At 30.6% G+C, this 26,666-nt stretch overlaps 1 protein-coding gene across 2 annotated transcripts; it reads left to right on the forward strand.

Annotated features, from left to right (window-relative positions):
- Positions 1-1,848: 1,848 nt before the first annotated feature.
- LOC123261686 lies at positions 1,849-26,666 on the forward strand. Of its 2 annotated transcripts, none has more exons than XM_044723432.1 (11): positions 1,849-2,371; positions 17,605-17,764; positions 18,066-18,204; positions 18,470-18,534; positions 20,387-20,638; positions 21,229-21,546; positions 21,891-22,185; positions 23,150-23,295; positions 24,571-25,317; positions 25,391-25,636; positions 25,729-26,666. In XM_044723432.1, exons 2-11 carry the CDS (start codon positions 17,677-17,679, stop codon positions 25,824-25,826), a joined length of 2,394 nt encoding a protein of 797 aa, XP_044579367.1. In that variant the 5' UTR covers positions 1,849-2,371; positions 17,605-17,676; the 3' UTR covers positions 25,827-26,666. The 2 variants fall into 2 exon arrangements, with proteins under 2 accessions (XP_044579367.1, XP_044579366.1); XM_044723431.1 differs by lacking the exon at positions 1,849-2,371 and adding an exon at positions 2,383-2,813.

Here is a 26,666-nt window from a genome sequence, read left to right on the forward strand (position 1 = left end):
CTATTTAAGGTTATAGACCGTATTGATAACTGTTCCAACAAAATAGGTGTAGATAATAAGACCCCCCTCGATATTACACTGACATTTGTAAGTGAACTCTAAACGTAGATGATTAGGCTTAGAGTTTTGACTGTCTTGATCCTCCAATCAGTCCTCAAGTTGAATTGAGTGTTTGTTTCGTTTTTTTGCTAACCATCTGGTGTATTTTTTAAAATTTTCTTTACATATAAAGAAGTTACCTGGGTATTTACCGTGATTTAAATTAACACGCAATTTTCAGCTCATGTCGTTTGTAGGTCGAGGGTGTTGTTCCATTATCTGATCGCTCTCTCTAAACCGCTCTCTCTATCACCATTATTTTATTTTCATTTACCACTAAGTCATTTGAACAGAATTTTCCAACATTCGCAGAATTTTTAAAAGCTTCCTTGGGTGTTTAAGATCAACACCATGTCATCTTTGTCCTTGATGACATGAAACTTCTTGATTTCTATTGTTGAATACCCGATATTTTTGCTTAACGCATAATTGAATTACTTCGAAAAAATAATTGTGAGATAACATTGATATAGAAACTAATAATTTCAATCGAACTTATTTGAATCAATTTTTCAAACACTTTTCCTGAAAATTAGATCCAGATACATTTATAGAATATATTGTTTAATATGGTTGGCAACATTCGACTAAAATGTTTTGAGTCCAAGAAAAACCCGATTTAAAAGGTCAATCAATCTTATATTCTTTGACACAGCCTTTTAATTTTATAAGCGATAGATTTGATAGATATGAAATTAAAAAGTTTAACATGTTCTGATAGTGTTTTCTTTTAATAACACAGATTTTCGATCGCGCTTAAGTCACAAGTAGCAGTTTGAGCTTATAAATCGCGAAATGTAAAGAATGGCCTCAAAGATCAATTGTATTCAGAATTTTCTGTAATTCGTTTCTGAGATTTCTTAAATTAATTCTACCAAGTCGGCTCAAAACATCAGGACATTTCAATCAAATCAAACTTTTTCAATTGCTGTAAATTGCATTTTGATCAGTTGATACAATTAAAGGATATGAGAGTCCACAGATTCGGTAGAATCTGGCGCCAAGTTCCGTTTAAATCCGTTGTGAACAGAGCGCCAGACTACCGACTATGTTTACTGTAAGCAGAACGGTATTTTGAGGTTGCAAAATTTTATTTAATTCTACGGTACTTCTTGTTCCTAAATTTTATATTATAACAGTAATTCATGCTTTATTTTACTGATATTAATTAATTATATTCAATTATAATAATTAATCTACTTGAAATTATTAAATTTTATCAGCACAAACTATAGCAAGCTCAAAAATTTCGATCCTGACTTTTTTTCTATGTAAAATTTTTATACACTGGATACATAAACATACATATATATTCCTGCGCGCGCATTCATGTACACAGAGCATACGAAATATTATCGTAAAAATAGTCAGAACAGCTTCCTGAAGCTTTAAAAAGAGTAAAATTTAATAAAAATTGACTTTTAGAAGATGTTATGGAAGACTTTAATTTTGCAAATTTTGGAAAGTTTTTAGTTTTCATACGAGGAAGGAAAAAAATTTAGAAAATTTCTTACTTTTTTAGTTTTTTCATGAGGCGAAATCGAAAAATAATATTAATAATTGTATCGAATTAGAATTCAGGGGTACAACGATGCTGTATAAATCGAGAAAAATTATTCTTCTGCCCATTCTTACATTAATTTTTTCGTTTTGTATTTGTAATCATGAGTGTGTACGGCCGCGCCGGCGTTATCCGTGCACATACCCCATGAGCAATCGGTGAGGCGCATATTCGAAATAAAGGAAGAGAAACCTCGAACCACCTCTTATTTAGAAGCCAAAAGAAAAGAGAGGCGCCACTAGTTCAGCCCTTTGGAGTATGACGTTTCGATCAACGACTCCAAACCAACGAGGATTTCAGTCTGATCCGGACGTTCTAGTAGAGTGTGTGTTCTATGAGTTTTAATACTAGACTGTACTTTATTCTGATGCAAATCAACACACTCAGTTTACCTTCAATCAATTTATCTAATTGTCATGTATTTAAAAATGGATTAGATTTTTATATAGACTAATAAAGTTACTTAGTGTTTTTCAGAAGTTATCCATTACTTATGGAATATGTCAGTCTTGAATATTATACAGAATTAGCTGATGTGTAGTGTAAAGCTTCCAGCAGCCGATCGATAATGTACATTTTCATTTTGTCTACGAATATTTTTAGTCTTCAGATATTATGTTAACTTTTTTGAGTTAATTGTAATTACATATTTTTAATTACTATTTGTTGTTTACTTTTTTAAGAGTGCCATTATCAATTTTCGAAATATTAGTAAGTTTATTTTATAAATGATTTGTTTAAGTGATAAAAATCAAGATTTAATTTGACATATTAAGTTAGTGACAAGTTGTTAATTTTAATCATTTTAACAATTGTGATGCCCTTCCGCTGGATCATGGTTTTATCAATTGAGTTCTTATCTGCTAATTTATGTATTAATTATGCAGCGTAATCAATTGTCACATAAATCTAATTATATTTTGAAAAAGAAATGTATTTGTGGATGTACACTTGTGCTTTTTTTGTTACGGTATTTTGTGAAATGAAAATTTTAACATATATCTTTTTATAATGTGTATATACAAATAAAATACATTTATTTGTATTTATTGCCAAAGGGAATAATTCAATCAGTGCTTAAAATATATTTATATCGAATAAATATTTTGAGATTATTATTCAATGTTGACTTATATACCTCTCTGAAGCAAAGGTGAGTCTTATTAAGAAAACATTTTATTTTTATAAACTTAAGTTCACTAGTAGATTAAATAAGATGAGACGTTTAGTAATTTTCTAAGTTATGATTATAAGTTTGGTATTTTGAGTTTAATTATGATATACTTCAATATAGATTATGAATAACTGCAATCGGCAGTGAACTACTTAGTGAAGCTGCATTTTGATATCTTAGCTGCAAAGAAATAAAAATATAGCACAGAAATTAAAATATTAATAATGATACTTTCAACCTTTACTAGAAATGCTTTAGAATTTTGAACAAGAATGAATTTTTCGAATCGGAAAAATATCAAAACAAACCATAACATATCTTCCATGAGATCAATGCAAAATGGTCTCAACGTTGACAGAAAAAAAGTCACGCGCTTGGTAATACTCAGTTGTTGAAAAAATAAGAAATTAACCCTTAATTTCTCAATTTTTTCGTATTTTATTATAAATTCGAGAGAATTCTTAAGTATTGCGTTTAATTACACTAGTAAATCATCAAAAAATCAATGATTAAAAAATATTTTTTTTTTCTAACTTTCGAACGATTGACAAAAGTTCTTTAATCGAAATTTATTTAATCAGTCTTTAATCAAAATTTATTTAATCAAAACTCCAAATAAAATAATGTAGATTATCATAAAATATTAAAAATCGGTTGAACATTTTAAGATATCATAGGAGGAAAAATTTTAAAAGTGTTTTTTGTAAACCTCCTCTCTAAAATTGAAATAGTTTAATTTTCACTAATTCAGCTAGCAAAGATTCTTTCGCTATAAAACTATTAATTTTACTGAAAAAATTAGTTAATTTATCACTAACTCAATAAGTGTTATCAACTTTAACTGATTCAACAGCGGTTCTCATTAGCTATTAGTAAATTTTTTCTAATTATATCAGCAATATTGGACTTAAATGTGTTGCATAATCGATAAATTTTTCACTCATTTAATTAGTGATTTGATTTTTTACTAATTCAGCATTGGTTTTCATTAAATGGTATGAGAATATACAACTAGTTTTATTGGTGATTGTTGATAACCAATAAAATATTAATTGCTTACTTTTTGTAGACACTTTTGATTATACTAGATCCTAAAAATGATAGATATAATTGATTTATTTTTGAAAAAAAAAAAACAAAATCAATTACAGATATCTATTCCTTAAATTCTTATTCATTATTATTAATTCGTAGAAAAATCCTATAAAAAAAGGAACTAAGTCTTTCCAGAATTTTTTAATTTTCCGGACAAGTAAATGAATAAATTTCCCTTTCGCAGAATCAATCACTGAAATTTTACTAATTTACAATAATTTGAATTCAACTCGAATTCAAAAATTGATTTATAAAATTCTTATTTTTCTACGATAAGATTATTGAAATTCATTCTCTTTTTGTACCGAAAAAATTTTGTTAATTGCAATCATTACTCAAAACTCGATTAATTCGTTTGAGTAAGCGCAGTGCAGAAATTTTAGGAGTATTTTTTTTTTTTTTAGAATAACTACAAAATTTATCCTCACATCAATTTTTTTTTTGGGGAGCTCATTTTTCTTTCTTTAACTTCTCGCTATGAAAATTAATGAGGTTCATCATGCTGAACCCGCTCTAAGAAGAACTTGATTTTTGTTTTTTTATTTTTACTTATAAACGATGCTAATAAATGCAATATACTTTATCATTTTGTAGAACCAATTATTGCACTTAAAAAATAATAAATACTGTGGAAAGCAGAAAATATTAGAAATAATTCAATAATATGTTTTTAAATGAGTGCTAAATTGTTTGTAGTCTATTGTAGTGATAAAAAATTTTTTCTTTACCCCACCACATTTTATTGATGCTTTTTTTTTAAATTGCTGATTTGATAAATACATTTATTTGCGAATTTCTGTATTCTTAAATAACTGTTTTTTTATTTCTCATATTTTTTACGATATATTTAATTTATTTTAGACATTATTTACGTTTCAAACATTTAAGGTAGTACTACCGGTTTTAGAATTGACGTTCAGAATTTAATGAAATTTGGCATATTGGTATTTTATAATATCATAATTAAGCAGTAAAATTTTTGGAAGCCTGACAAGTCCTGAAAAAAAGATATTAATATCTAAATATTTTTGCTTTTACCATTGATCCTTATGGAGAATCATAGACTTTATTTTATTTCACAAAACTGGACGTTCAGATTCTTATAAAAATCAAGGCAACGAGAGAAAATAACATCTAGAACATTGAAACACTAAATTCTTGCTTAATTTAAAAATTTAATTAATTATTTAGGCCATTAGACCTCGCGGATAAGAAAATAATCGCCTAAACTTCTAAAAAGTGGGATTCGCTGCTTTGGGATATTCCGCTCCCGTGAACCAATGAATGTCTTTGTCTTTGAATGATTTTATTAATTTAGACAGAAGTTCTCACGCGTGCCAGTTAACTTGTCTTAGTTACTTACAAATTTTAACTGCAACGATGACCCTTTGTCCTTGATTGACCCTTTAGGCTGGTTGTAGATAAAATATAACGATTCGTAATAGGTAGATGGTAATATTTTAGCAATGACTCGTAATTGGCGACAAAGATGACAAAGATTATAACAAACTTGACTTTATTACACCAACTTAACACTTTAAATATAAACTTGTGGTATTTCGGTAACATAATTTAACAAAATACTTGTAAGGATAGAATAATTAAACTTAATATTATAAGTAATTGAATATTAATAATAAATATGGTGAATAATCACCTAATGCAAAATAGTAAGATTAATAGCAGTAATATAAAATATTATAATAATGAATAATGAACTTTTAATAGTATTTTAGTGAGTTTTGGTGAGTAGTTACCTAATAGTAGTAATAGAGAATATTAGATTAATTAGAATAATTAACAATAGACTTTTTATGAATTTTTAGTAAGTTTTCGTGAGTAGTCACCTAATAGTGGTAATAGTGGTATGTAAAATTGACTAAGAAATATCTAACGTGGTGGTTGACACCGGGGGAAAGATCGAAGTGTCGATCAATGCTCAGGTTTTGAGGCTCGTAGCTGATTTTCCCCTCCTCGTGTCATCTTGTGACGTCACGGGGGCTACACATTAATTTAGCTAGTGTCGGTAACGGAAATTTCGGGTGGTAGTTCGCCAGGCTGATAAATTCGGGACATTTTGCAGTGTCTCAACATATTTAATAACAATCAGTATGGTTTCCAAAAATATGAGAATATTTATTAATAAAAAACATTCAAAATTTATCTTTGTCTCTCTTTCTCCAACGTGATTTAGTATAAAGAAATCTACTACGTTAATCAAATAAGGTTAGGTTTTGGGATTTGACTCTTGTGGTAACGGTAGTACTACTTCAAGAAATACTATTTTTTTCTCACCTCCGGGCGGAAAGCGTCAATTTTCCTCCCGCTGCGCTAAACAAAAATGCCGCTTTCTGCCTCCGTCGAGGAGAAAAATAGTATACACACCACGGGCAGTAAATAAGAAAGCCTCAGATCACATGTTTATTGACCTCGGCTTCGCCTCGGACAACAATTACATGTAATCTGAGACATTTCTTATTTTACTGCCCTAGATGTGTAATATACTATTACATTTAGTTTATTTAAAAAATGGAAAAATTTATGATTTTCAAATTTTAGAGTTTAAAATCGTCCAAATTTAGGGTTGGCAATAAATTCCTAAGTATAGAGAAACTGACTCAAATTAATGAACGCGATTGTATATATTTATATATTTTTGATATAACGCGCTGTCAGCAGGATTGCGACCACAGTTCTTAACCGATCTTTATGAGATTTTGTGGACTTATTTGATGAATCAATATCAAGATCAAGTTCGGAAATGAGTAAAATCGGAACGTTAGTTTCCAAGTTGTGAGTGTTTGAAAATTTTTTTCATTTTTGAAAATTTCGGATTTCGTCAATTTTATAGGAATAATTTTCCAGATGTAAAAGATAGATAAAATTTATTAAATATATCTTAAAGTTCACTTGATTGCCTCCAATTTAAGCTACTATTTGTCTAATTTTGATGATTTTTAACTTCCCGCTAAGAAAATCGAAGATTTTCAAAAATCGGGAAGTTATTGTTTTCACCTCGTTTTACGAAAATCGAGTTTTTATCGAATCTCGACGTTTCGAGGTCCTGGGAAGCTTCCCTGACTATTCCCGCGGTGGTGTCTGTATGTCTGTATGTGTGTGTGTGTGTGTGTGGATGTATGTAAACCTCTTATAACTTTTGAACGGCTTGACCGATTTGATCGTGGTTGGTGCCATTCGAAAAGGCTTGACCAAACTTAGATTTTTTATATACTATGGAACGATTCGGAACGGTAGATTTTGAGAAATCGCAAAAAAACTAAAAAAAAAATTTTTTTCAAAAGTGTTTTTTTTTGGAATAACTTTTAAACGGCTTTACCGATCAATTTGAAAACTAATCAGTTCTTAACATCAAAAAACCACGTCGATCTCCGCCAGTCCGATCAAAATCGGTTAATTCGTTCGTGAGTTATCGTTGACGAAAGAAAACCGAAAAAAGTGTTTTTTCGGAATTACTCCGAAGTTTTCCGCTCTATCAATATAAACTTAAAAATTATTCATGAAGCTTAAAAAACTGCGTTGAATGCCACCAACCGCGTGAAAATCGGTTGATTCATTCAAAAGTTATTGCGATTTGAAAATTCAAAAAATATTGTTGTATCAAATTTCCATCAAACTTTTGAGCTCGAAGAGCTCAAAAGCATACAAAAGCTATTTTTTGAGCTCGGAGAGCTCAAAATAATACACAAATTGTATTTATGAGCTCGAAAAGCTCTAAAACGTCATAAGTGTAATTTCAAGCGTTTAGATATAGAATTGGCGGGAAGTTGCAGGGATGGCCTTCAGGGTCAACCGTTTTCCTAATTTTTTTAATTCATTTCGTGTATTTGAAAATTTGAAACAGTTTTTCAATGAATGTACTTCGGGCCTTTTCTTTTAATAATTTTTTAGCCGTAAAACATGGCTCAAATCTATTACATTTGTATCAAAGTTCTTCTTCAATTTAAGCTATTATTTGTCGACTTTTGATAATTTTTTGAATTTATTTCGTAGTTTGGAAAATTGAAAATAAGTTAATTTTTAACTTCAATTGTCAAATAGCTTTCATGTATTAGAAATTCTATTGTTTAGGTAGATTTCTTTTTCAACATTCATCTCAGAAATCTACCTATCTATGTCAGGCGAGGCCGAATATCGGTTTTTTAATTTTCACCCGTGAAAAAATCTCTTACATTTACGTAAATCTTCAAAATAAGACAAAAGAAATAATTTTGATTCAAGAACTTCATTTTAAAGACCACCTATTGCCTTGCTTTTAGAATATCGTGTCTTGAATTTTGGCTTTTTAGTTCAAGAGACCAACATCTCCGACCGAAAAGTTAAGTGTCTTGTATCAAAAGTATATTAACGCAAACCAAGAGAATATTTTGATGGGCTAAATTAAAACTTCCACACTAGTGTGCGGCTTAGCAAACTCACCCACATATCAGCTATAGTCTTAATATAATAACAAAGTTAATCGTTTATGTTCATCTACTAGCAAAAAACCTAGAAGTTCCAATTGTTGACAGAAAAAGTATTACTTGATTTAGACTCTATTCTAGTCTTGATTTAGATATGATTTCTAGACTCAATATACTTAAATATTAATTTTATATGATCACAAAACAATTAAAAGAACAACCCGAATCGAAAAAATAAACTTACATAGACTTACTTAGTATATAAAATAATTGATATAAGCTCATGTAAGCTCATTTTTCCGACTCGGAAATTTTTTCACTTCCTGCTAAGAAAATTGAAAATTTTCGAAAAAAGAGAAATTATTGTTTTCGGTCCGATTTTCGAAAGTCGAGTTTTCATAGAATCTCCACGTTTTGACGTCCCAGGAAGCCATTCTGACTATTCCCGCCGAGGTGTCCGGCCGTGTGTGTGTGTGTGTATGTGTGTAAATAAATTTTTGTCATACGGTTTCTCAAAGGCGAATCAACTGATTAAATTCTACGACATGACATTCGAAATGATTTATTAAAACTTAGATCTGATTAGATTTGAAAGTTAATCCATCGAGTCATTTCGAAAAAATTAAAAAAATATAGATGGATACATTTTGAACTCGAGAGCTCAAAATCTCAAAATGTAAATAAAATTCTAAAGAATGTAAAAAATTATACTTTGAACTAGAAAAATTTAAAAATTTACGAAAGATAAAGTTTTTCAAATTAAAAATCTGTCAAAGTCGCCAAAAATAATAGTTTACCAAATTAAAAATTTAAAGAATAAATAAAAAATGAAAAACTGTGCTTTGAGCTTGAAAAGCTCAAATATTAACCAAAATACACATTTTAAGGCGCTTCAAATTCAAACTTAGTGGGAAGTTCCAGGGTTGGCCCGCGCGGTCAACCGATTTTCATATTTTTTAAAGTCATAAACTCGAATCTGTAAAAGAAAAAAACTTCAACTTACGTCATAATTATCGAAACATTAAAATTATTTAATAATTATCTATGTCAGCATTAAAATTCATCTCTATTTACATAATAATAGACGAACTAAGAGTATTTTGCATTTTTATTACATATATATTAACGTAGATTGCGCTAAGATAGATATTTTTATTGATTTCTGAAAACTTACTATTTAGTAGATACGAGTTAAAATTATATGTAATCATTATTTCCATAACGATGGATTAATGAATTCAAAAACTTCAAAGTTTTTTACTAATTTAAAATTACTTCAGTGGCTTGATAAAATTTAATGATATTTTTCCACATAATTTATAGCAAAGAATTTACTCAAAAATCAACACTAAAATATTATAACAAAATTTTACTCCGGGTAACTGAGTCGAAATTTAGAGCCGACATTGACCCCCCTTAGTCCGAAATAGTTCCGACTCTGAGTACCATTGCCCGACTATTTCCGACATTGAACTCCAAGCTCCTATCGTTTATCGAGAAGACCGACTTTGAACCACGAGGTGCGACCGCTTACCAGGAGATCAAATTTTACTGTTCATAAAAAATTATGAAACGATAACATTTATTTTATAGTAAATGACATTGGCTATCTTATATTATAAATAATTCGAAAATTTTTGTTAAATACCCGTGCTAAGCCGGGGCGAAATGCTAGTAGTAAATAAAGTGGAGTCCAACTTTCATATAATCACTAACTGTGCACACTGTAAAATATTTGGAGATCGATTAGCGGAGTGAATGAGTGCTTAACGAGAATATTGGAGTTATATCATGTGGTGCCAAATAGCTCAATTTTTTAGATCTTTTAAAATTTGATTTTATAATATATTTTGATAGTCCTAATTTATTTATTTAACCGAATCTCATTATAACATCACATTTATTTAAATAATAAAATAAGTAATGATTTTAATATTAGGCAGGAGCAGAGCAGAGCAAAACATCCCAAATGTAACAAATTTTTTATTTCAAAATTATTTAAACGTAATGATAAAAATAATTTTGCACATTTTGTAATGTCCAAAAAAATTTTTTTCATCAAAGAAAAAATTTTTATCACATCTCTGACTATGCAAGTCTGATCAGATCTACTCGGAAAAAAATGATCAGACCTGACCATGCCTGTTCATGTATGATCAGGCCTGAAATTAGACATAGTCATGCCTGTTCATGTCAAGCGTTAAATACGCTCAGGCCTGATTATGCCTGTTTATGTCTGTTCATGTCTGAAGTGTTATGCTAAGAAAAAATTTTTGAATATGTTCAATGTGTCTACATTAATTTCGATTGATAAATTTGTAAATTATCAATAAACGGTATATTTTATTATTTAATAAATAAAAGTATTTTGGTTATCATTAAAAACCTACCGTAGGGTAAATTTAATTAACTTTTCTAGGCATAGACAGGCATGAACAGGCCTGAGCGTATTTCACACTTCAGACATGGACAGGCATGGACAGGCCTGATCAGACCTGAGAGTATTTTACCCTTCAGACATGAGCAGGCATGATCAGACCTGAGCGTATTTAACCCTTCAGACATGAACAGGCTTGAGCGTATTTGACGCTTCAGACATGAACAGGCATGATCATGTCTAATTTCAGGCCTGATCATACATGAACAGGCATGATCAGGTCTAATTTCAGGCCTGATCATACATGAACAGGCATGGTCAGGTCTGATCATTTTTTTCCGGGCTGACAAGAAAAATTTTTTTACTTTCCACTATGAAAATCAATGATTTTCACAAAATCGAAAAGTTATTGGTTTTATCCCCGTTTTCGATAATCGAATTCTCATCAAGTTGCAGGGATGGTCTTTAGAGTCAACCATTTTCAAAATTTTTCTTAATTTCTTTAGTAGTTCGGAAAATTAAAAAAATATTCTAGTATTTTGTCTTTAAATTACATATTATTTTCAATATTCATCCAAGAAATCTATCTATCCATATCGGGTGTGGCCGAATGGAGTTTTTTTTTTTTTTTTCATATTTGCCAACATGAAATAGTACCCGTGTAAAAAAAAAGTTTCCTGAAAAGTTCCGGAAAAGTTCCTGGTCCGGAACGTTCCTATGATGAGACAATCCGGAACATCCCCAGAATACTTCTGCAATGTTCTCGAAATAGTTCTGGAACATCCGTGGAACACTTCCGGAACATTTCCGGAAAATTTCCGGCTGATTTACACAGTAAAAAATTTTTCGTCAAATTTAACACAAAAATTTGTGTTGATGACTTTTTTTATACAATTTGTGTTGAATCAACACTTTTTTATGTTGAATCAACATACTAAAATGTTAAATTCTACACACTAAAATGTTAAACTCTACACAAACATTTTTACACTTTACACAATGACGAAACATTTTTTACTGTGTATAGAACATCGCTGGAATACTTCCAGAATAAATAGGGAATACTTCCGGAACATCTCCAGTACACTCCTGGAATATTCCCGAAATACTTTCGGAACAAATTGGGAATAGTTACAAAATATATTGGGAATACATCGGGGATATGTTTAAAATATCCCTGGAAAAATCCTCGAATGCTTCTGGAACATTTCCGGTAAACGTTTGGATTATGTTCCGTAAGTATTCCCAATTTATTCGGGAAGTATTCCAGCAATGTTTTATAAGTCTGTCGGAGATTTTCCGGAAATGTTCCGGAAGTGTTCCATGAATGTTTCAGAACTATTTCGAGAACATTGCAAAAGTATTCCGGGGATGTTCCGGATTGTCTTATCATAGGAACGTTCCGGACCAGGAACTATTCCGGAACTTTTCAGGAAACTTTTTTTTACACGGGTAATTTATGTCCTATGGCCGCAAAGTGGCGATTTTCTGACAATGACAAACTCTAAAGCAAATATCGTAAAATCGTCGTTGTCAAAATCACCACTTAGTGGCCAAATGACGTACAATATTTTTTGTTATTATCGCTCCATAAGTTCAACTTTTCAGGGATAGGAGGCAAATAATGACATATTCAAATTTTATGAAATTTCACAAGGGCAAAAAAATTTAATTTTATATTAATTATCTTTTTATTAATATTTATTTATGGCGTGGTTGTTATTTTATTAACATTAGGTCCGCTTTGTAATAAACTGCCAGCAGAGAAATAATTAGCGCCGCTCAATAGTAACTAAGTTTAAAATTTACTCAACAATACTCAAAATCATCGGTCAGTACACTAGAATTTGATTTATTTCGTTTTAAATTTCATCTGATTGCACAAGGACAGTACGGAAAAAAAGGGGGAAGTAAACTTTGCGGCCTAGGCCGCGGAAAAAAGGCGGTATGGTAGAGTCTCTAGAAATTAGTATCTTTTCGGACGCCACCCAGCGCTCAAAAGTTGAACTTTTGGAGCCAGTATAACAAAAAATAAGTATTACTGCACAGTCAGAAAGAATATCAAATTTAAGGACGAAAAAATATTCTATATAACCTTACTACTTGAAACTCAAGAAGTAAATTTTTGGGTATATATGTAAATATCTCATAACTTTTGAATGGCTTGTCCGATTAATTCCAAAATCTAATTAGTTTTTGATTTCAAAATACTGCGTCGAATGATGTAAGATGTCTAAAAATCGTTGAATTTGTTCAAGAAATATTGTTAACGAAAAATTTTCAAAACAGGGTTTCTTTGAAATTACGTTAGAATTATTTATTAAATCGATTATTGATACTTGGTCATTTTTTTTACTTGAAATACTGCATCATTAGTTTCGACTCGGACATAGAGACTTAATGATTTATTCGGGTGATATTACACTTAAAGTTTTTCCAAAATGACTGAAAAATTTAACAAATTTTTCGTTTTTCCTACTTGCAAAGTTAATGGAAAAAGCAATCTTTTGACAACTCTCCAGAAACAAAATTCTTATAACTATTTAACTCAAAAACACACACTGCTATAGGAATCATTAAAATAATTTCTAAAGAATTTAAAGTATCCAAATTTGACCAAAACTAACATTTTTTAAATCTTATTGAAACCAATAAACTTCTAAATTTTCGAAAATTTCTCAGCGAGACATTGAAAACTAAATATTTAGAAATGACTGTAATTTTATAGTTAAGTAGTTGTTACATTTAGAAATTTCAATTTCAAAATCGAGTAGTTATTCTCGGACTGTTACATTCGTTAAATGTTACGCTGTTTCAAGTTCTATCAGAACTCCATAGAAACATGTCTTGAATTTGATAATGTTTAGGCAATAAGTTAAATCACAAAAAAAAATTAATGATTCTGATTGAAAATTTTGCAATACAAAACGCTTGCATTTCTATATTGAATTTATTAGAATATTATATACTCGATCAGCAATAATTAAAATTTATAATGAGAAGCTCCGATTTCTAAAGAAAACTTTTTTACACATCCTAAAATCTTCAGTGCGAGTTAAAAAAAAAAGGAATTTGTTTAAAAGTCAACCATATCTATGACCCAGTAATGAGAATTATCTATTTTTCTCAACACGGGCATTCATTTTTTTGTAAATGAAATTTTCGTGAAATTCGAAAGAAATTTTTATTTCTTTTTAGTAAAAATCCAGAAACGTGTTTTATGTCTATAAATTCTTAAAAAGTTGGTACATAATAGTATTATCAACGTGACCTTTTTAAAATCTTAGCTTTAGCGCAATGACACAGATGGCTCTGGCAAATGTTGGAGCTTAATCAATACTTCTACGCGTAATCGACAAACATGCCCGGGATAGAGCAATGTGGTTGTGATGTTTGTGATTGCGTAAGTTCAACGTGAACATGTAGTAAAGCTCGAACATCCTTTCACAATACTTCCCCTGACTATTCTTTATTGTCAACTCTTGGTCTAAGAACACAATATTGTATCGAATGGTACTATGTTGTTTTTGCCGAGGCTCATCAGTTTAACTTGGAAATTTGATGAAGGTAAAAATGGAAAAAATTTGACAAATGGTTAATTGGATTTTCGGGTCACACCTGAAATTTCACGTTATTTTTTGGTCAAAGCACTCTCAAATATATTGATTCACACCTCACTGAGCTCTTCAAGCCTGAAAATAATAGCTTTTACATGGTTATTGAATTCTTCAAGCTCGAAAATTAACGAATCTATATACATAATATGCTCATTTATCTATTTGAGTCATCTATTTTATCTATTGCGTTCAAATTCAGTGGATAGTTTGAGAATTTGCCTTTTTACTTATAGATGGTTTTCTAGAAGTTTTTTTTTTTTTTTTTGATGATAAAAAAAAAGTTCTGATGAGAGAAAAAAATTAAGATAGTTATGTTGAAAACTATGCAGAATTCAAAATTTCACTAATTTACAAAATTTTTTAAGTTTGTTATTTGAACATCTTAAAAGCTAATTGAGTCATAAAAATATTTAGGTTTTCTTTTACATAATAATGCATTGAGTTACTGCTAAAAATAATAATTTAAAAACAGCTTTTACATTTTCATAATATCAAGTTAAGTACGCTTTAATGAAAAATGAACTGAGGATTTTAAGAGTTGTTTCGACAGTAACTCCTTTTTTCTCAACTCCAAAAGGAGCATTCTGCAAGCATTAACAGTAATGTTCGAACAGAGCATTCATTTTTCAACATCCTAATTAAGCACTTAGCTTTCTTTACTATTAATTTTCTATAAAGCAATTAATTTTGAAAAGTGATCAAAAATACAGTGACTCCTAAGCTTTAGTTCATGAACTAACGAAAAATATCAGACCAACATAAGCTCTTAATCTTTATATTAGACCATGTTCTATCGGGGAATATCAGCGATATATTTCCCATTTAAATATGATAGGATTTTGCGACTTTTGACATTTCATTTGTTTTTTTTTTTTTAATCAATTTAATCGATAGAAATTAGAGATAGGGTAAAAGATCCCATTAGTGGTGGCAACCCCATTACTGACATTTTCTTTGATTTTGGTACTCATTCAATTAATGAAATCATTAATTTCAATAATGAATATATAATAATAATGAATATATTATTTCTAATCTTTAAGACCTTTAGATCAAAAAAATTTTTAATTTTTATTCCAAGCAGAACATTTTTTCATTGAAAGAAAAAGTGCCACTAATAGGAGTTAAAGGTGCTACTAATGGGGTTTTTTACCTTATATATTCTTGAAGGAAATTGAATGTTTTACAGAAAATATTGTTTATGATTTTTCGATAAATTCAATTGCTCAAACGTTATTCAAGATGAAAGTTTAACTTACAATGGATAGGAATATTTTTTTTATTTTGATGGAAAAATGATCAATATTCAAGCAGAAATTAATTTAGATTAGTAATGAAAAATATAAAACCTCAATTAAAAATCTTAGCTTATTGTTGTTCATGATTTATTTTATTAAACTTTCTTTAGTTAAATTCGAAAAATTTCTTTCTATACTCACAATCTGAATGCATACTGTTTCTAATCTTCATATAGATTTGGAGATAATATTGACGTATTCTTCGGTCAGTTTAACAGCTTTTCCCGGATCGAAAAAAATCTTACTTTGACTTAAGGTATTTCGCTCACGATATATTGTTTTTGCTATTTCTTTCTTTTTCACTCGTTAGTGCTGCTTTTCTTACAGGCTATTTCTTATTCGCTTTCTGATACTTATTTTTGTTTAACTAACCAGTTCATTGATAATTTATAAAAAAAATTGGAAAACGGTTGACCCTAAAGGCAGTAACGTCCATGTTTTCTAATAAAAATATCTAATTAATCCCCGGCTCGATATTTGCTCGCCGGAGTCCAGGGTCATAAACGGGGATCACATTAAAAATAACAAAATATAAACAAATCACTTCATTTTAAATAAGTCAAAGAAAAAGAAAACCTCTTTATTGGCCTGATCATGTTAATAAACAATATAAACAATATAAGCAAATTAAACAGTATAAACAATACATTAAAACACTCTTTTCACACATATTCGCGGTTCAAAATTAATAACGCGGTTCAAAATCAGTAAACAATATAAACAATGTAAGCAATATACACTAATACAATAGAACATTCTATCCAAACATACACGATGGTATTCGCGGTTCAAACTCAAAAACGCGGTCTACAAAGCAAAAACTAGTTTCCCAATAACACCCCCCCCCCTCCCCCAGGGCGACTAGCCGTCAACCCTGAGGGCCCTAAACTCTACCCTGATAGCGAGTGGAGAGTATCCTCCTCGCCCCCACCTAAACGGCTTATGAATCACCTACCGTACCTCAGCTGAAGGTCTTGGTACGGGGAGTCGCACTTTCATCCGGTCGGTCCCTGATACTTACCTGGGCTTTGGTCAGACTCCAGGTAGAGTATCATCCTCTTGAATTACTTGGTGAAGAGTATTCAAACGAGTAATTCTCCCGAGAAAAAATTGCTTGTCAAATTTATTTTCAAAACGGAACTTTACATATTTTTGATATTACTTTACAAACGAGAAATCTTCGCCCTCTGTCGAGGTTCGCGCAAGCTCATCAATTGTCGAAAATTTTCTTTTCCAAACACAATTCTTTAAAATAATAATCGTCATTTCTTTCATCATCTATCCATTAGTCGCTTTCCCATACTAAATCTTGCTCGGGACTTATAGAAGAATAATTTCCCCAGTCTTTTAATTTCTTTTACAATTATATTCTTTTGCTCGCTAAATTCGCTCGGCTTCAAAATAATTTCTCACACTCTTAATTTCTTAATTTAATCAAACCTTCGGTAACAATAATATAATATTATTAACTAAATAAATACAATAATTAAATAATAATCGCCGCAATAATCATAATAATTGTTTCTATTAATTTTTAAGTAGTTAATAAAAATAATCAAAATACTCAAATACAAAAAAGTCAGACCTTGGTCATAAGGCCATCCCTGCAACTTCTCGCTAAATTCAGTCATTAAGTGCTTGCAACTTTGCCGCCTGTTGCAATATTTTTGAGCTCCTCGAGCTGAAAAATCTGATGAAAGTTTGATAAAACAGTATTTTTTTAATTTTCAATTTGCCATAGCTTTTGAAGGAGTGAACCGATTTTCACGTAGTTAGCAGCAATCGATTAGCAGCAAAAAAAACAATTAGTTCAAAATTTATTATCACTTTAAAAAATAATTTAATATCTAATAGTAATATAATATTTTGGTTTCGATTCTTATAAAATAAGAATTCAATTTAATATAGTGTTGCTCTGTAAATAAACATAAAATAGTAGCATAACAACAGTATTTTTTCTAGCAAACTGGAGTGTAATGAGGGGTATCGGATGAAAATACAACTACTCAGGTACAAGATCCGACTTACGGAATTATGCCGCCACTGTTTAAAAACTTAAGAAACCCATTACTACTTCTGATAATCATAGCAAGTAGTCGGGCATACAATTCAAAACAAACAGGTAAAGTAATGCAATTAACTGTTATATTCCGTAAATTAGTTTAAATAAAATATCTAAAAAATGATTACGAAATCAATGCATAGTGGTTCTTATAACCTGTGGCTGGAAAACACGCATTTTATTTTGTGAAGGGCGAGTTTTTCCTCCTATTTCTATTGCAATAATTTTGTATTTGAGCATTGACGATTATGCTTAATTGATTTGTAACGGGTTGTTTCTGTCACCTGGTCGCCTCTTTTTAATTATAAATCTTCACGATTTTTTTTTTATAAGAAAATTATGATCTCATTAATTGTTTCAGAATGCGCATTTTCACCACAATGGGAAGGTACATGGTTTCAAAGTGGTGTCAGACAGCCAATCCTAATATCAAAAAATATTTTATCTAGTAAAGGTAGATGTCTTCGTAACGAAGGAGACAAGTTTCTTGTTGTTGATGAGTAAGTTATTATTTGTTCTACCATTAGTTATATCTAGTTCGTGCTAGAATAGAACAGTAAATCGTGCGTTCTCCATATATCCTGCTACCCGATGACCTTTTCTATCACATCATTAAAAGACTGAACTTCAAAAATTTCTAAAAATTTGGACCTATATTAGTTCCAGCCTCATTTTCAAAAATGAGGTTTCCTTGAAAATTAAAGAAATAAACGTTTTGTGTATATCATAGGTTGATTTGACAAACGATTTTTTACTTTTTTACAGAAAATCGTGCTATCGGTGTGTTGTCATTCACGAAAAACATACGAACGTCTTGCAGTACAAAGAAAGTGAGTTATTATTAAGTCAATATACTATACCGTACGTTTATTTATAGTGTTAAAATATAAAATGTCTTTTTACGCCATATATTTTCAATCGACTAAAATGAATGCAGAGTAATAATTTTGAGAGATCTATTTGATAGAAATCGAAATGCTTATTTTATCAACCTCTACCACAGTTGAATTATTTCTCTGAATATCGGATTTGGAAGTATAAATCGCAGAAATTACTTTGTACGAGACAATAAAGTGGCCAATCTAACATGTGTAAGTTTACAGAGTCGATAAACAGCACTATGTTACAGAAGAATGAGTGGTGATTAATTATCGTTCCAAATAGAGAATGAACAACGAAATCTCCACCTGTTCTCTAGTGACACAGCACTATTCTTCATATATTCTCTAAGATACCGCATGCCATAATTGGCAACTTCAACGTCTTGTGGAAAAATAATTATTAAATCCGAACTGATTATTACTAAATAAAAATGTATAGTTGCTCTTATTCAGCTTAGTCTAACAATAGGTCTCATGGCGCAATTTTCTCTGATCCAACACCAGAAAATATCTCCTTAGATCTGTTTGGATCGGCTTGGATTCGCTTGAATTGCGCCAAAAATTTGGATCCAAGCATATCTGACGGTTTGGATCCAATCATATATGCTTAGATCCAAACGTTTTTTATCGAGAAGCGTAAACCACTTTTGATTAAATGATGACAACAATAGAAATAATGATAATTATAATGGACTAACAAATTTGTGGAATGAATTCTTCACTATTTTTCATGGAATAAAAGAAAAAGTTGCTATTCGTTCGAAAATTATAAAATGCGTACTTAGAGATTCTGAAAAATTAAAATTAATACAATGTTTTTGAATTTCTTATAAGTTTTATTAGAAATTCAAATATTTTTCAATTTTCATTGATTATTAATTTTTGAATTTAATTTTAACAAAACGTATATTAACAAAACAAACAAAATTAATTTACATATTTTATGGTTTACAATTATTGCCGTTTATAATTATGAATTGACACAATCTGAACAAGAATTACAATTTAATTTATCACACCTAGTCGTCACACACAGTTGTACGTAATTATTATTTCATACTCTTTAACATTTTCATTTTATTAGTAGATTTTATAGAAATCTAACTATTGTCATGGACCTCATGATGGAACTTTTGAATAATTTTGCTATAAATCGACTCAGCTCATCAAGCGGATTCAGAAAATACATATGGTTAAAAAGTTTATATATGTATGTTATATATGTATATAATATGTTTATATATGTATTTATTACGTGTATATATATACGATTTCGACCAGCCCGGTAACGATCGTCGTAGTTTTTTTATGTTAAAAGCTGAATAGTTTGAAAATGGTTTTTAAATTAGTTTTAAAAACCACATTTTAAAAAAAATTTTTCCGAAGTTTTTTTGAGATTTCTTAAAATCTACCGGTTCAAATCTAGGTTTGGCCAAGGCCTTTCGAATGGTGCCAACCGCGATCAAATCGGTCAAACCGTTCAAAAGTTATGAGAAGTTTTTCATGCATCCATGCACACACACCTACACAGATAGAGACGTCATCGCGGGAATAGTCAGGGAAGCTTCATAGGATCTTCAAACGTGGAGATCTGATGAAAACTCGATTTTTGCAAAACGGGGTAAAGCCCATAACTTCCCGATTTTTTTAGCGGGAAGTTAAAAATTTTTTTAACTTTCAAATTTACGAATAAGTTTATAGTGATAGGAACCTATTTCCTTCTGGGTATCCAACGATACCTTTCACTTTTTGACTTAATTTCTTAATTTTAATATTTGATTGTATTTGTTTCATTATACAGCGTTCTGCCACACCAGAAATTCTCTGGCGTCACTTTGTTCATACATAACCGGTGACGCACTGCTTTATTCAATGTTTCGGGAGGAGTCGATAGCTGTATCTTGTCCTTTTCGTGGTCCTATGACATTCACTTACAACCGAGGGCATGGAACATGTTCAAGTCCAATCAGTAACGTTGACACCTGCACTGATGATAGTAGACTTCTCTTTAGATATCAAGCATGTCCAGACGTACCTGCATCCGAAAGTGCAAGTAAGTAAATATTTCATTGTTAAATACAATTTCGCAACAAAAAAATTATTTTTGTTTAAATTCAATGATTAAGGTCTATCTTGACTATAAAAAGACACAACTCGAATTAAATAAACAACCCTTTTAGAAAGAAGTGCTGACATTGTTTCATTGTAATTTATAAAAGTTAAAATACACAATTCAAAATAAATAAAGCAAATATATAAAGTGATAGTTGATTTTCGCGATTATTTTACGGTGATTTTCGTTAGTTATCTGTTCTTCTTCAATCGACGTGAAAGATGCGAAAAGGTGGAACGTTAATCGTACTTTAAGCGTTTCAAATGCTGGTATTAGAGCGTGCGTTAGGTTTCTGTATAATCTACCATAATTAGTCGAGTTTTTAACCCAACCGAATGTAGACTTAAAAGTTTATTTATCTTTTTCAGTTAAAATCCCTTGTTATCAAGTAAAGGCTAAAAATTTATAGAATATTTTTATTTAAGATTCTGGTTTTGTCCGATCATTTGCATCTATTTATTGTAAATTTTTAATCATGAGCTAAATAACTTATATTACCTCAAAAGTTCAATTGAAAATTTTTGTTACAGTAGAAGAGCTTGAATGCATAGCATTATGGAAAGAAGGAAGTAGTCGATACTTGGTAGGTCGACTACACCACGGCCATGCTTCAAGTAACGAAGAGCGTTATAGATGTTTTGTCTATGAACGAGTTAGTCCCAGTATTAGTGGTCTAGGCAGAGCAATTTTAGGAATGGATACTATTGATCAAGAGATTACCTTCCCAGCGATTGGACCTATACTTGAAAATGCTCCAGATGTATACCGAGTTGCTCAAAGTGGTGATGCTACTTGTAATGGTCTGTTTAGTCCTATGGAAGGGTCACGGACAATGACGTTAACAAAAGGTATGTAACCAATATAAATTCAAATCCTTCGAAAAACAAATTTACTGTTAATTTTTACACCACTAATGTGCTCATACTTTGGTATCCATGAAATATTATCATAATTAATTACTGAATGATGTTATATAAAGTTTAACAAAGATATTCGTGAGACAACTGAATAAAGATGATCTCGAAGCATTGGATCATCCATCTGTGCATCGATAAGCGGGAGTGCATGCTTAATATGAAATCGTTCGCGTAATGATACCAGTTGAATTTATTTATTTCAAAAACTAAAAAAGTTTCATGAGGCTAAAAAATAATGAACTATTTTTTTTTTTTTTTTTTTTTTTTTCATTTAGCTTCAACTCCAGGAAGGTGTCCCTTTCCAGAATGGCTTACTGGCTTTTCTAATAGTGGTCTCACATGGCATACGTTAGACATGAGCAGATCGTACACTTTTCATTCTCGAAATGCGACTCTGCATATATCCAGGATTAATTCCAGCAATTCTTCGTTTGATGCTAGTTCCTTCGGTTCTCCAGATATTGTCGATAATGAAGAAGAACAAGATATCAAAATTGTTTGCAATAGCATAAGACAATCAAATCCCTCACAGACAATAACAATGCTTGTAGCTCATTTCACAGTTGGCTGGTAAGTAAGCGATTATTTAAACAAGAGTTTAGACTTGAATGCACACTTTAATCTAACAAACTATAAAATCAAACTTCAAAAGATTAGGGATAAATTATGATGTACTACACATACACACACGCGCGCGCACGTGCACATGTAAACAACTTTCTCGAATTTTTGTGATAATTGACTGTCAAAACTAAAATTTTGAGTTGTTTTCGTTTTATGCTCATCATGTTGATACTCATATCACAGCCTACCTTAAATAATTGTACATGTCGTCACTATATCACATATCTAGATTCTAAGGATCCCAATATAGATAGATGGACAGATAGAAAATTTTATTTGATCCAGTAGTTTTAAGCTCCCTCAAGACTATCAACAATACATAAAGTTAATAATTGACAAATATACGTTTGATACAATGCTCATGATACAATTTGATTGATTTATATTAATTAGTAAATAATAGAATTAACAATTGAAATTGTTTTTTTGAAATTGTTCGAAATTATCACTTACAGTAAGCATGAAGCATATGTAACTATATCGTCCGCAGAATTAATATTGACAATTTAACCGTCTTGCGAATTTAAAAATGTATAAAGATAAAAGTAAGGGACCGAACTCACTACCTTGAAATACGCCATTCAATACCTTCTACCAAGACGATTCGCTGTTATCAGAATAAACCAATTACCTTCGTTGAGTCAAGTAAGACTTGATCCATTCTATTGATGTCGAAACCAGGCTATGATAAATACTCTATTATCATTCTCTACTTCTTTCTATATTACGAATTTCAAAAATAACTAACGTAGTCACATTATTGACTTTAATTCAAGCTCGAATTTGTATTTACTGATATATTCGTATACCCAGAACTAATGTTTAAAGTGCGCAACGTAAATTTGTCAAAAACTTAATGATGACTGTGACAAGCTAATTTCTAATTTCTTTTTGAAATTTTTTCATATAGCCAAAGTGGTTTTATATGCATGACGTTTTACAAGAGGGATAGTCACATCATGGAAGTGCAAACTGGAAATAGCGCTCTAACACGAGAGGAAGCATGTGGCCATTCTAACTATCAATCTCATAATATTCCTTACCTTACATTAGTTGGTGAGTTTACATGATTTATCACATATAACTCAGATTTCAAAAAATGTCATCACGACTTTTGTTTGTAAAGATCAAATAAAAAAAAATTAGGAAAACGGTTGACCCTGAGGGCCATCCCTGCAACTTCCCGCTACTTTCGTAATTAAGCGCTCAAAATTGCACTTATTATGTTTTTGAGCTCGAAGAGCTCAAAAATATAATTTTCGTGTAGTTTTGAGCTCTCCGAGCTCAAAAGTCTGATGGAAGTTTAATAAAACATTATTTTTTGAATTTTCAAACCGCAATAACTTTTGAATGAATGTACCTATTTTCACGCGGTTGGCGTAATTCGACGCAGTTTTTCAAATTCCTATGATATATTTTCAAACACAAATTGATCAGACCGAAAATTCCGGTGTAATTCGAAAAAAACACTTTTTTTCGATTTCTTTCGTCAACGATAACTCACGAACGAATTAACCGATTTTGATTGGCTTGGTGGCGATCGACGTGGTTTTTCGATGTTTAAAGCTGATTAGTTTTTGGAATTGATCGGTCAAGCCGTTTAAAAGTTATTCAAAAAAAACCACATTTAAAAAAATTTTTTTTGCAGTTTTTTCAAGATTTCTCAAAATCTATCAGTCCGAATCGGTCCAATTTGTATTTAAAATCTAAGTTTAGTCAAACTCTTTCGAATGGCACCAACCGCGATCAAATCGGTCAAGCCGTTCAAAAGTTATGAGAGGTTTACATACATATATACACACACACACACACACACACACACACACACACACACACACACACACACACCATCGCGGGAATAGTCAGGGAAGCTTCCTAGGACCTCAAAACGTCGAGATCTGATGAAAACTCGATTTTCGAAAAACGGGGTAAAAACAATAATTTCCCGATTTTTGAAAATTTTCAATTTTCTTAGCGGGAAGTTAAAAATGTTTTTTCTCTGACTTGCTTATCGAATCATAGATCAGTATAATCCAAACTAGACATTAATAATCACAGCATTTTTTTTTCTTGATTATATTAATTGGAGAAAAATGTATGTCCTTCGGCTGCACCGTATAATTATAAAGAATCTTGATTTTATAATTTTTTCTTTCTCCTAAAATTTTTAAAAATTTTATTCTATTTCCCACCAGAGTCAACTTAGATGAAACTCAAAATTATTTCTGTAAATTCGTGCCACAAAGCTTAGACTTTATTTCGCAACATCAAAATTCTTAGTCAATCGCTCTACTTTGTGGCCGAGTAACAAAATTTATTATTATTTTTTAGCCAGTTCTTCAATACCACAACAGTGTCCTTATCTTGGAAAATTCACAGTAACCGGTATCAATCGTAACCAAAGAAACACACGTGAAAATTCAAAATCTTTCCAAAAGTCTTTAATTATTCAAATACAACCAACTGAAAGAGTTAGACATACTGAAGATCGTAAATATGAAAATTTTGAAATTGATACTAAAAGAAGAAGTATTAATAATAAATATTCGATCCGCGAACATATCGGACGAAAAGTCAGGTCTAACCATTCAAACCGTTATCATAGTAACATTAAAGGCACAAGAACTCGCAGAAAATCCATTGTAGAAGTAACTAATAAATCACCTTATAGAATAGCAAGAAGTCCAAAAATAAATAATTGGCGAATGGACTTGGATAAAATTCTTAATCTTCATAAATCTTGGTCTTCAAAATCAAAATATAATGCATTGCAAAAACTTCAAGCATTAAATGAATATTTTGAAGATTTTGGAAATGAAAGCAAACAACTGAGAAAGTTATTTGATTCAAAAGTAATTCAGAAAATTGCCCTTTCAAATAATAATTTTTCACGAGTGAAACGAAACTTTGAAATAAGAGTCAATGATAAAAGCAATAATAATTTTGGAAAAAGAGAAAAACGAGAAAACGATAAGCTTCCATGTAATTCTGAAATCACTACATTGACTATTGGTTGTTCGACTGCTGATCGAATGGAATTTCAGAGCGAATGTATAGATGATACTGCATCTATAACAGGTTATTACAACTTTCTCTAATTTCTATGATTTTATGAGTTGGCTCAAAAATTAATTATCCTTTCTTTCTATAGCTTATTCATGCCACGGTAGGTGGTTTGACAATGAAGGAACACAGTTCGTAATAGCAACACCTTTAATTCCAAAAACTGATCGGATTAACGATAAAACTGAATCTCAGACTTTCGGAAGCAGTCCAAGATTATGCTTTATGTACCGTGAGAATGGCGGTGTTGTAAGTCTAACTGCAAGTCCAGTAGCGTGTCAAAGAGGTGTCTCTTCATCTTCTCCAGTATTGGCTTTCAACGTGACAAGCATTGGTACGTAGAGATTATTCATCTCATTCAAAGATTAATCATTCATGATAATCTAATGAACTCTAAGTAAGAGTAATTGAATAAAAATGTTTTAGGTCGCTGCACGGATGATAACAGTAGCATAAATCTGCGAGCATCGAGCCTGATTATGATCACGGCTGTAGTCATATTGTACCTTGACAGTCTCAGGTGATTTTGATCGTCATTTGATTTCATAATCCAACTTATAAAATTCCGTGATAAATACTGCACAAAATGTAAAAAGTGTTAAATCATTCTTTTGCTAACTCTATGAAAAGTAATTTTTAAGTAATTGAGAAAATATACGCACCAACGTTTTTTAATGTAAAATAATAAAATAACTGCATTTGCTGAACAAAAGTTCATCGAATTATAGCGCGTAATTATAATCTGTATAAAATTTCATAGATTTTTTACCCGTACTATAAATATATGGCATTTTAAATGATTGTAGAGAAAAAATCACCTACAGTTAATTCATATCAAATGATATAGCAATAGATACAATTTTTTCATAGAATGAAACTGGAATTTTAGGATAATAATATCGCTTGTACGACAGTTCAAGTTTCAATAATAATTATCATGTAGATATTGATTATAACTTACAACTTAAAAGAAAAAATGAACTTTTTCCGACAATGATGTGTATAGAATATACATGTAAGTAGATTTTAAGAATGTGATCCAACGCAATACAATTCATACTGTAAAATGAAATTTTAATATTTATACTAATAAAGTTGATTAAGAAACATGAAAGGATATTAACTTCAAAACATGTAACGAGTAACAACAACAACAAAAACAACTTATGATTTTAGAGTTAATAATAATAATAATAATAATAATAATAATAATATTTTTTAGATGGAATGAGAATAATTATTGAATCAATTCTAAGAAAAATACGAAATTGTTATTACAAAGTAAATGTGTATAATGTAAATTGCTGTAACTGTGATCAATTGTCATGTGTAATAAAATGAAGAAAAAGAGGTCAAACATCAAA

This window comes from Cotesia glomerata, linkage group LG3 (assembly GCF_020080835.1).
Source record: "Cotesia glomerata isolate CgM1 linkage group LG3, MPM_Cglom_v2.3, whole genome shotgun sequence".
In the NCBI taxonomy this organism is placed as follows: domain Eukaryota; kingdom Metazoa; phylum Arthropoda; class Insecta; order Hymenoptera; family Braconidae; genus Cotesia; species Cotesia glomerata.